This window comes from Haliotis cracherodii, unplaced genomic scaffold (assembly GCF_022045235.1).
Source record: "Haliotis cracherodii isolate W230 unplaced genomic scaffold, xgHalCrac1.p SCAF_13, whole genome shotgun sequence".
In the NCBI taxonomy this organism is placed as follows: domain Eukaryota; kingdom Metazoa; phylum Mollusca; class Gastropoda; order Lepetellida; family Haliotidae; genus Haliotis; species Haliotis cracherodii.
In genome coordinates this window covers 5,783,814-5,796,814 of record NW_027266268.1, presented here as the reverse complement: position 1 = coordinate 5,796,814, position 13,001 = coordinate 5,783,814, and the positions used below count along the sequence as shown (strand labels likewise).

The 13,001-nt window shown below is 40.3% G+C and overlaps 1 protein-coding gene across 1 annotated transcript in view; it reads right to left on the bottom strand.

Annotated features, from left to right (window-relative positions):
• Window positions 1-6,387: 6,387 nt before the first annotated feature.
• The window catches only part of LOC139458795 (uncharacterized), a 32,162-nt gene continuing 25,548 nt past the window's right edge, over window positions 6,388-13,001 (bottom strand). Inside the window, exons 12-15 of the mRNA XM_071240213.1 lie at window positions 12,547-12,736; window positions 11,758-11,832; window positions 9,407-9,477; window positions 6,388-7,881 (exon numbers count right to left, since the gene is read on the bottom strand). Coding sequence (XP_071096314.1) covers window positions 7,724-7,881; window positions 9,407-9,477; window positions 11,758-11,832; window positions 12,547-12,736 — 494 coding nt within the window. The 3' untranslated portion in view covers window positions 6,388-7,723. The remainder of the gene's footprint in view (window positions 7,882-9,406; window positions 9,478-11,757; window positions 11,833-12,546; window positions 12,737-13,001) is intronic.

The following is a 13,001-nucleotide window of genomic DNA, read 5'->3' as shown; positions in this document are numbered from 1 at the left end:
CCTCATCAATATATAGATTGTAACGCAAGGAAAGTTCATATCGTTTGCCTCGAGAAAGGGTGAGGCTAGAGAACAGTTGAGGTGAGGTGAAATGGGATTTAATGTCCCATTCACAATTACCTGGAGAATGGAACCTGCATATGAAATAATTCATTTCAACTCAATCACATTAATACGTTAAGGATTTTTTGATCACTCGAGGACCGCCTCCGTGGTCTAGTGGTAGAGCATCCGCCTGGAGAGTGGAAGGTCCAGGTTTCTATCCCCGACCGTGTCATACCTTGACATTAAAAGATGGTACTTGTTGTTACCCTGCCTTATGCTTGGCATTAAGGGGCTAAAAAAAGACTGGTCAGCTTGGAGTCAGCATGCTGTGCCTGAGTGGGGTATTAATGATAAACTGTGACATGATATTTCAGTGGGCTTGCACTAAATAATCGGCATTCCTCCGGACTAGTACAAGCAGCCACTCACACACACGTGCATATGATATGTAAGTTCAATAATGGGATGTATTAAACCCCATTTCACCTCACCTTTAATCACTTGATTTACTGATCAGTTGGCCCAATATTTCTCAGTTGTGAAATGAAATTAAAATTGTGTGAAGTCTGAAAATTATTTCTTAAAATGAAGAAAGGTTAAAAGCAGATAAATAGAGAAAGGTAAGTTACCCCCACAACTGTTATTCCAAAAATACTTTTTTCCTCCATTTAAAAAGAAAAAAAGTCTTCTGACAATATTTATGCCATCAGTAAAAGAACATCCTGTCTCCCCAAAATTTCATGACGACCTTCAAGCCTATGGTTCTGAAATAATAACTGTAAACCAAATAATTGAAGCTAGATGCTAAAGTGACTACATATTGCATTAGTACCATGCTACAGTGCTGTAGCGATACATAATGCCAGATTCCATGCCAATAAATAAATGCAGCATTTTTGAGAATGTATGAACAGCACACAACTGATCAACATTAGAATACATGAAAAAGAATCAATCAATGAATGCTCAAGTTCAGAATAGCAATAATATCACAGCTCTGGATATACATTAATTTCAATCTGAAGCCTAGTTTCGTATAATGAACCACAGAGACGACGCTTTCAGCCATCATGACTACACAACACAACACAACACATGTTGGTGATGAAGATAAACACACAATCGGTTAATCACCGTCACGCCACGAATTAAGAAGCTCGTCAGTTAATCACCTCTTTCTCCCCCCAAAAACATAATTCAAACCTATTTGATGTATTCACATTTTAGCCCTTACTTACTTTGCTAATTAAGCAACTGTAACCATGGCAACCAGGCTGTAACCATGGCAACCATGCTGTAACTACGGCAACCAAACTGTGTCCATCTTTTGTGAAATGAAACAAAATTAATGCACTGAAAAAGCTGAAGACATAAACACGATGAACATGTAATAAAATCTGTAGAATGTGAAACAAATATACAGTGAAACCATCTTAGTCCAGAAACCAGATGATAACAGTACGTGGGGAGTGAGTGAGTGAGTGACTGTTGTTTCCCGTCAAGATCAGCAATACTCCAATTTTATCACAGTGGCCTGTAAATCCATTGGTCGATGGTATGAGTGAGTGAGTGAGTTGGGTTTAACACCGCTTTTAACAGTATTCCAGTTATATCACGGTGTGCCGGCTTAATGTGGGAGGAAAGCCCGAAGTGATGCAGGTCTCAGAAGTTTACCACTTCTGTGAAACCCACGAGCACCGGTATGGTGCTGACAAACCTAGAAACATAATCGGGGCGAACCGGGATTCAAACCCACAACCATAGGTTTCTGTGTGCCCATGGGATGCAACTCTGCACAGCGAATTGTGGTGCCTGAGACGACTGGGCCAACCATGCCCCCTTGATGGTACGAGCATCAATGCACATCAATGCACACTGTCTGGGCACAATGACACACACTTTTTACCATGCGATACTCATTAACTGGATTGTTCCAAAAGCCTTGGGGATATTGGAGACCTTTCTGACCCAGAATCCACACAGGATCACAATTAAAGAAACATTACACATTACACAGACATTAATCTAGGATATGTTAATGAGGTTAAAATGGTTTCACTGTATGAAACAAGGAGACGGTCAACAGTGACCAAAATGTCATGGCGCTAGACTATGTTCTGGTTGTGAGACAATAGCACTAATCCATATACAATGTCCATAGCCATGACTATACATGGCTGCCGAGGCCAGTTGGCCTTCTTGGTTGAAGCAGGGCACAGGTTAAACAATAAGCTCTAAAACTACAGTCTGTTGGCAGCTCATGGCTAAACCAGGGGACAGTTATTTAATAAGCTCTGTATAAAACTACAGCTCATATATAGCTCATGGTTGAAGATAACAGTCAAACAATAAGCCCTGTATTAACTACAGCCCATATACAGCTCATGGTTGAAGAGGGCAGTCAAACAATAAGCCCTGTATTAACTACAGCCCATATACAGCTCATGGTTAACCAGGAGACAGTCAAACAATAAGCCCTGTATTAACTACAGCCCATATACAGCTCATGGTTGAAGGAGACAGTCAAACAATAAGCTCTGTATTAACTACAGCCCATATACAGCTCATGGTTGAAGGAGACAGTCAAACGATAAGCTCTGTATTAACTACAGCCCATATACAGCTCATGGCTGAGGGAGACAGTCAAACAATAAGCCCTGTATTAACTACAGCCTGTATACAGCTCATGGTTGAAGATAACAGTCAAACAATAAGTTCTGTATTAACTACAGCCCATATACCGCTCATGGTTGAAGGAGACAGTCAAACAATAAGCTCTGTATTAACTACAGCCCATATACAGCTCATGGCTGAGGGAGACAGTCAAACAATAAGCCCTGTATTAACTACAGCCCATATACAGCTCATGGTTGAAGGAGACAGTCAAACGATAAGCTCTGTATTAACTACAGCCCATATACAGCTCATGGTTGAGGGTGACAGTCAAACAATAAGCTCTGTATTAACTACAGCCCATATACAGCTCATGGTTGAAGGAGACAGTCAAACAATAAGCCCTGTATTAACTACAGCCTGTATACAGCTCATGGTTGAGGGAGACAGTCAAACAATAAGCTCTGTATTAACTACAGCTCATGGTTGAAGAGGACAGTCAAACAATAAGCTCTGTATTAACTACAGCTCATATACAGCTCATGGTTGAAGGAGACAGTCAAACAATAAGTTCTGTATTAACTACAGCCCGTATACAGCTCATGGCTGAGGGAGACAGTCAAACAATAAGCTCTGTATTAACTACAGCTCATGGTTGAAGAGGACAGTCAAACAATAAGCTCTGTATTAACTACAGCCCATATACAGCTCATGGCTGAGGAAGACAGTCAAACAATAAGCTCTGTATTAACTACAGCTCATGGTTGAAGAGGACAGTCAAACAATAAGCTCTGTATTAACTACAGCCCATATACAGCTCATGGTTGAAGGAGACAGTCAAACAATAAGTTCTGTATTAACTACAGCTCATATACAGCTCATGGTTGAAGGAGACAGTCAAACAATAAGCTCTGTATTAACTACAGCCCATATACAGCTCATGGTTGAAGGAGACAGTCAAACAATAAGCTCTGTATTAACTACAGCCTGTATACAGCTCATGGCTGAGGGAGACAGTCAAACAATAAGCTCTGTATTAACTACAGCTCATGGTTGAAGAGGACAGTCAAACAATAAGCTCTGTATTAACTACAGCCCATATACAGCTCATGGTTGAAGGAGACAGTCAAACAATAAGCTCTGTATTAACTACAGCCCGTATACAGCTCATGGTTGAAGGAGACAGTCAAACAATAAGCTCTGTATTAACTACAGCCCGTATACAGCTCATGGCTGAGGGAGACAGTCAAACAATAAGCTCTGTATTAACTACAGCTCATGGTTGAAGAGGACAGTCAAACAATAAGCTCTGTATTAACTACAGCCCATATACAGCTCATGGTTGAAGGAGACAGTCAAACAATAAGTTCTGTATTCACTACAGCTCATATACAGCTCATGGTTGAAGGAGACAGTCAAACAATAAGCTCTGTATTAACTACAGCCCATATACAGCTCATGGTTGAAGGAGACAGTCAAACAATAAGCTCTGTATTAACTACAGCCTGTATACAGCTCATGGTTGAAGGAGACAGTCAAACAATAAGCTCTGTATTAACTACAGCCCATATACAGCTCATGGTTGAGGGAGACAGTCAAACAATAAGTTCTGTATTAACTACAGCCCATATACAGCTCATGGCTGAGGGAGACAGTCAAACAATAAGCTCTGTATTAACTACAGCTCATGGTTGAAGAGGAGAGTCAAACAATAAGCTCTGTATTAACTACAGCCCATATACAGCTCATGGTTGAAGGAGACAGTCAAACAATAAGTTCTGTATTAACTACAGCTCATATACAGCTCATGGTTGAAGGAGACAGTCAAACAATAAGCTCTGTATTAACTACAGCCCATATACAGCTCATGGTTGAAGGAGACAGTCAAACAATAAGCTCTGTATTAACTACAGCCTGTATACAGCTCATGGCTGAGGGAGACAGTCAAACAATAAGCTCTGTATTAACTACAGCTCATGGTTGAAGAGGACAGTCAAACAATAAGCTCTGTATTAACTACAGCCCATATACAGCTCATGGTTGAAGGAGACAGTCAAACAATAAGCTCTGTATTAACTACAGCCCGTATACAGCTCATGGTTGAAGGAGACAGTCAAACAATAAGCTCTGTATTAACTACAGCCCGTATACAGCTCATGGCTGAGGGAGACAGTCAAACAATAAGCTCTGTATTAACTACAGCTCATGGTTGAAGAGGACAGTCAAACAATAAGCTCTGTATTAACTACAGCCCATATACAGCTCATGGTTGAAGGAGACAGTCAAACAATAAGTTCTGTATTCACTACAGCTCATATACAGCTCATGGTTGAAGGAGACAGTCAAACAATAAGCTCTGTATTAACTACAGCCCATATACAGCTCATGGTTGAAGGAGACAGTCAAACAATAAGCTCTGTATTAACTACAGCCTGTATACAGCTCATGGTTGAAGGAGACAGTCAAACAATAAGCTCTGTATTAACTACAGCCCATATACAGCTCATGGTAAACCAGGAGACAGTCAAACAATAAGCTCTGTATTAACTACAGCCCATATACAGCTCATGGTTGAAGGAGACAGTCAAACAATAAGCTCTGTATTAACTACACCTCATATACAGCTCATGGTAAACCAGGGGACAGTCAAACAATAAGCTCTGTATTAACTACAGCCCATATACAGCTCATGGTTGAAGGAGACAGTCAAACAATAAGCTCTGTATTAACTACAGGCTGTATACAGCTCATGGTTGAAGGAGACAGTCAAACAATAAGCTCTGTATTAACTACAGCCCATATACAGCTCATGGTTGAAGGAGACAGTCAAACAATAAGCTCTGTATTAACTACAGGCTGTATACAGCTCATGGTTGAAGGAGACAGTCAAACAATAAGCTCTGTATTAACTACAGCCCATATACAGCTCATGGTAAACCAGGAGACAGTCTAAACAGGTTTTTCCGGACAGTGCCTTGTGTCAAGCTCGGCAGTGGATGAGGAACTACATGTATCTGGTTACCCTAAGTTAATTACCTGCTGACAGGTTTTCATTACCGGTACAAAACAAGATCCTTCTCGATACAGACATCTTCTGGAAATTGCACTTGATAGTCACCCCAACAATGTATAAGTTTCTTCCTAGTTTCATTCTATTGCTCTGTAGCTGAAAAACTGCTGATACAAGATAAATGTTGAACTCACTCACTCACAAACTTCCAAAGTGTAGGACGTACAAGGAAGAGGGTTGGGTGGTTGGTTGGTTGTTTAACGCCCCACTCAGCAATATTCCAGCTATATGTCGGCGATCTGTAAATAACTGAGTCCAGTGATTGACATCATGAGCATTGGGACGATGACATGCATCAACCAAGTCAGCGAGTCTGACCACCTGATCCTGTAAGTCGCCTTCTACGACAAATATAGTCGCCTTTTACGGCAAGCATGGGTTGCTGAAGACCTATTCTACCCTGGATCTTCACGGGTGCACCTAATGAAGGAGTAAGCAGCATTATAAATTGGTACTAGTCCTATATATTCCAAAATGCCCAATTGTTAAGGAATCATAAGGACTAGTAGAAATTTGCCCTCTTTAAGGGTTTTGCTATATGTTATCATTATAAGGACTAGTGGTCTTTAACTGTTAGTTTCTAACACTGAGTAAGCATATCCTCCGAAACGTTGCATTCCTCATAATAAAGAACATCCATAAATTCCTGATGTGCATCACTTCTAAATGCCATTCAAAGATTTGTATGACATATGTCCCTGTCACGAGCTGAGTAGTACATATTCATGGCGATATTAAAAAAAAATTCAATAACAGATTCTGCAGAGCAAGTATGAATATAAGCTGGGCAACAATGACCTCAATAGATCTGTATCAGTGAGGGAACAGGTCACTCGAGATCATGTTGCTCTTACCACTTCCTTCCTCCAATGAATGAATGTCTTCCTCTCTTGTCGTTGACAAATCATCAGTCATATTCTGATGCAGGAATCTTGAATATTTGACACGATTCACATCCAAAATATTCGCAATCACATGTTCAATGAGTTTATTTCACACACCACCTTTTGCCCGTCAGTACTACTTCCCACAAGTGAGTGAGTGAGTTGGGTTTTACATTGCTTTGAACAGTATTCCAGTATTATCACTGTGAAACTGTTTGGTTGATTTGGGAAGAACGCCAAAGTGATGCAGGACGTTTATCACTTTGATGAAACCCACAAGCACAGGTTAGGTGCTGAAAAAAACTTGAAACATAATTGGACGATTCGGGATTCGAACCCACAATCAAAACTTTCTGGCGTGCCAAAGGGACTCAACTCAGCGACCGAATTACGGTGCCTAAGATGACTGGGCCACCCATGTCCCCAACTTAATAACTAAAAAAATATCAAGGGACAAACAGAACTTACTAATATTTCCATTATATGTTTTAATTAATGTTTTACGTTGACTGTGACTAGGATTTCCCACTCTCATGTCAAGTGAGCTAAAAATCACCCTAAAAAAGTGTGCAACTTTGATCATCACTGATGACCAAGTTATTCCTTTATGAATTAATAAATAGCAACTAGAAAATATAATAATACTTATAGCAAATAGCAACTATTTGAGATCCATAACGGACCAATCTAGTGCTCACATCCTGCAAGGATTGCCCCCATTGACAAATTATATATCACCAAATACTGAGTTTAGAATCATAAACAAATCTCTAAATACTGAAAAATGTAGTGACAACAAATTTTTGGTTCAGAAATACTGGTTGTTATTTTGACAAACAGCAAGGTGTTGAAATCTACATGTTTACTTAGAAACTGTGGCTAGAAACTCCATCACGCTTGCTGACCGTAATACTGCTGGTCACATCTTACCTCTACTCAATGGTTGTTAGCATGTAATAAATCTAGGCGAGTACAAGTACTACTATCAGAACCTGATGAAGCTTTGAACTGTGGCCAGCACAAAGTCCAGGACTGGAGTCTACTTGCTAGGGTGCTAGGTTTTTATTTCTTTCCCCTACTCTTGGCGTGAGATGCTGTGATGTTGGTTCTGCTAACAAATGCTGTTACTCCTGGAGGCTTTTCCCTTCTTTTTCCCCTTGGTTTTCCCTTTCTTCTTCTTCTTTTTCCCGGGCGTCTTCAGCTCCATGGCACTCTTGGTGCGTCTGTCCTCATCTCGCTTCTGTAACCACAGCAGATGGTCTGCCCTTGCTGTCAGGAAGACAAAACAATGGCATGTCAAACATGGAAACAAAGTTAAAACATGTCAATAGGAAACAAAACGAGGGCATGTCAAACATGGAAACAAAGTTAAAACATGTCAATAGGAAACAAAACGAGGGCATGTCAAACATGGAAACAAAGTTAAAACATGTCAAATGAAAACAAAATCAGTATATTAATGAAGGAGTATAGTAAGCATATATACTCTGAAACATTGTGTTCTTCATAATAAAGGAACAAAACGTTTCAGTCGTTCCTCATAATAGTGAGTGAGTGAGTGAGTATGGTTTTACGCCGCTTTTAGCAATATTCCAGCCATATCACGGCGGGGGACACCAGAAATGGGCTTCACACATTGTACCCATGTCGGGAATCGAACCCGGGTCTTCAGCGTGACGAGCGAACCCTTTAAACACTAGTCTACCCGACCGCTTCCTCATAATAATACCCGTGAAGATTCCGGGGTAGAATAGGGCTTCAGCAACCCATGCTTGCCGTAAAAGGCGACTAACGGGATCGGGTGGTCAGGCTCGATTTTTTACAGACCGCCGTCATATAGCTGTAATATTGCTGAGTGCGGCGTTAAACAACAAACCAAAAAATCCTCATAATAAAGAAGTTGACATCAATATATTCTCTTCCTTAATGGTAGCAATGTCATACAAGGTAACAGAGCTGGTACAAGTCATACAAGTTAAAAACTTTGAATTGTCGGACATTACTGAATATGTACTTCTTCAACTCATAAATACAGAAAGCATTAATGATAGAGACTGCACTGAAATGTGAGGAAGGCAACTTTTGATCCACTAGCAATCGAAAACACATAAAAACCCCAGTAAGCTTAATGAGAGATAACTTTTAAGAAAGAACAATACAATATGTTAGTGTTGACACTTTTAGTTGGTAAAAATAGCATTTATCACACATAATCCTGTTACAATGCTTACATTTGCAACAATTATCATGGTTAAAGAAAACAGTATAAACCAAAGGCTAAGGGGAGTAGACATATGTAGACTTGCAACTTTTTTTGTAGTCTGTCTTACGGACCCTGATACAAATATATCAAATACAGCCCCTGCAAGTCTATAATGTTTGGCAAGTCTAGATTTCTGCAGTACCTGAAAATAAAGAGAGTCTCTGGGCTCCTTTTTATTAAATTTTTATTAAGATAATTTAACAACTATTTTTTTCCGTACGATATGTTCATTTCAAAGACTAACTGTTAGTCTACTTTTTTTGCTTCCATACCAAGAAATGATTATCACAAAGTCGTCATCTAGTGGCAGAGAAGAGTGAGTGAGTGAGTATGGTTTAACGCCGCTTTTAGAAATATCCCAGCAATATCACGGCGAGGAACACTAGAAATGGGCTGCACACATTGCAACCATGTCAGGAATCGAACCCAGGTCTTCGGCATGAGGAGTGAACACTTTAACCACTAGGCTACCCTACCGCCCCCGTCAGGTAAGAATGTGAAGGGGGTGGACAATCCTCTGCACTGACTTACCCAACTGTTTCTCTGCTAGTTTGAACTTGTTATATTCTTTAGGCAGCCAGAATCTTGGGTGACTCAGAAGCCTGAAATCATCAAAACAGACAAGTTAGGAATCATTACACAATACCCTCCATGAATCAGCAAACTCACACGTTTGTAATGTTTGTTTGTTTGTTTGTTGTTTGACACCGCACTCAGCAATATTCCAGCTATATGATGGTCTGTAAATAATCAAGTCTGGACCAGACAATCCACTGATTGACATAACGAGCATCGATCCACACAACTGAGATGACATCATCAACCAAGTCAGTGAGCCTGACCATCCGATCCCGTTAGTCACCTTTTATGACAAGCAAAGTCGCCTTTCACAGCAAGCATGGGTTGCTGAAGACCTAACAACGGGTACAGACATTTGCAATGTAAGCAGGTGATTGATGTGTTACACCAACGTTTGCAAGATTCCAGTTGTTTCACAGAGGACTGTAATTAAATGAGTCTGGGTCATGCAAACCAATGGTTGTTAGCATGAGCACCAAGCCACCCAAGTGACCACCCAATCCTCATTTAAGACAAACAGGACACCTGTAGGAATGTATTCTGCCCCTGAATCCTCACAAGGAGAATGAGTGAGTATGGTTTTACATTTCTTGTTAGCAATATTCCAGCAATATCGTGACGGGGAACACTTCAAATGGGCTTCACACATTGTACACATATGTGGAGAATTGAACCTGGGTCTTCGGCGTGACGAGCGAGTGCTTTAACCACAGAGCTATTTCCCATGGATGTTTGTTTGTTTGTTTTACGCCGCACTCAGCAATATTCCAGCTATATGACGGCAGTCTGTAAAGAATCGAGTCTGGACCATACAATCCAGTGACTGATATCATGAGCATCGATCCACGCAATTTGGATTGATGACATACATCAACCAAGACTGACCACCCGATCCCGTTAGTCGCCTCTTACAACAAGCATAGTCACCTTTTACAGCAAGCATGGGACGCTGAAGACCTATTCTACCCCGGGCTTCACAGGTCTCTTCACAAAGAGAAATCATAACCTTCAGAAAATAATTCTGAACAGTGTACCATATTTTCTTGTGTATATTACGTACTTGATCAAAATGTGAATTCCCTTTTCTTGGGTAAAAAGTTGCTATCTTGTTTACAATTTGAAGTCAATAACTACATCTTTTTGCTACAGGTGAACAAACAGAAGATAACAAATTTTGTGTCAAAAGATTACTAGATATGATGATTTACAATTTCAATCGTATTTTCTGTTAGGCTACCATTCTTATTTACAAGCAGAGATTAATATTGTCACATGTAATAGTCTCGTTAAAATAAGCCAGATATAGCAATCAGCTGTATATATCCGTCATCTCTTCTATTTTAATTCAACTATCATGTTATTGGTATAGTAAGAATGTAAGGGGGAAGTTGGGTGCTTTTCTTTTAGTTTGCAATCTGATAAAACAAACCAAACATAATTTCATCTGGGAAATAGTAAATCAGTCATGAAAAAAAAAAAATTTACAATGATGGCATTCCATTATATTACTTTTATCCAAGATTTCATTCAATTTTGTTTACATTAATATCAGCAAAATCATGTATGAACTGATCGACAAATAACATCAACTCACCATGAAGTTGCGTCTTCCTATCACTGTTGAAAATTCTTTTCAGTTATGATATTGGCCATGACAATAAGTATTTTTTAAACTAAATCACCCATAGATAGGGTAGAAAATGTGTGAACAGCTGATTGCTATTTACAGCATATTTTACCAGACAAATACACACGTAATCATAATCAGTGAAACAATGTCCGGCATACAGTACACAAATACCACTGAATTTGTAAATCATCATGTCTAGTGATGTTTTATTGTACATTTCATGTTTTCAATGACCAAATTTGAAAACGGCAAACCAAGCAAACAAACTCCTATAGCTGCCATGACCATAACGCAAGATGTGCAACAAAGCAGTGTGCATGTAAAGGGAAGTAACTGCATGCTATACTGGATTGAATTGCTTTTAAGTCTTGTAGCATTTCACTGCCGGGGTCATGTGTTCGAAAACGTGGAATATTTAAGGATTCTTAAAAAAGGGAATGAAACGGAAATGTGCGGCAGACTTTATGATAATGCAAGTGATACCAGACAACCAAGACTATTTTTTCAGCCTAACAGTGACATTGGTTTAAGGAGTGTATCATATTTCGTGTTGTCATTTTTTCATGCCCCTCACATAGTTCTGAAAAATTTGGGAACTCTTGCATTTCTATGTAATTTATTCTGTATGTTATTAAAACAGTAATCAACAATGACCAGGCTGTGATCAACTCACCCGTCAGATGGAGACATGGGTAGCTCGGAGGGGAGATCATAGTACAGGGTCTTTCCTGTGGGTGGGAACAGCGCTCTGGAGAAACAGGGAATGTTACAGTCAAATGAAGAACTCTGGGATCTGTTTCACAATGAGATCTTATCACTACGATGATCGTAACGCCATTTTCTGACACAGATTTACAATAGTCTTAGCACTATTAACACACAGAGTGTGTCTAATGCATGACAGCTTAGGTGAGGCTGACACATCAACGTCATCAGGACACTGTCAGGGTGACAAGAGTTGCTTCCCTTGTCAGATCATGTACTCGGTGATTTTTTGGAATGTTCCTGACATTATTATGCAGGGTGACCTCATTGCTTGAACAAGTCCTGATAACATGATTGTACGTTATGACCGTAACTCCCATACTCTGATAGAGATTTACAACAGTCTGAGCACTACGATGATCTTAATTCTCATACTCTGATAGAGATTTACAACAGTCTGAGCACTACGATGATCGTAACTCCCATACTCTGATAGAGATTTACAATAGTCTCAGCACTATGATGATCGTAATTCCCATTCTCTGATAGAGATTTACAATAGTCTCAGCACTACGATGATCGTAACTGCCATACTCTGATAGAGATTTACAATAGTCTCAGCACTATCACGATCATAACTCCCATACACTAACAAAACATTATTTTCAGCACAAAGATCCCTTTGTGGCACAGGATCCAGGTCTAAAACAGAAGATAATAACTTGGAGTGTGAGGTGCCGACAGCGACAACACCTACCTCTCCAGCGTCTCTGGCTTGACATTGCAGCCCAGCTCTGCCATTCGTGTGTGCATCTCCTGGCACGCCAGGTTCTCCTCTGTCTCCAGATCATGGGACGGCTTCTTGGTGTTGATGTAGACGACGCTGTCGGGGTCCCAGCTCTCCTTCTTCCGGGACAAGTTAGTCTGTGAGTAGTTGGCGTACCGCTCTGTAACAGACAGGAAGTTATAGCATGGAGTTGGTGAGCCAGTAGTTGGCGTACCGCTCCATAACAGCCAGGAAGTTACAGCATGGAGTTGGTGAGCCAGTAGTTGGCATACCACTCTGTAACAGACAGGAAGTTACAGCATGGAGTTGGTGAGCTAGTAGTTGGCGTACCGCTCTGTAACAGACAGGAAGTTATAGCATGGAGTTGGTGAGCCAGTAGTTGGCGTACCGCTCTGTAACAGACAGGAAGTTATAGCATGCAGTTG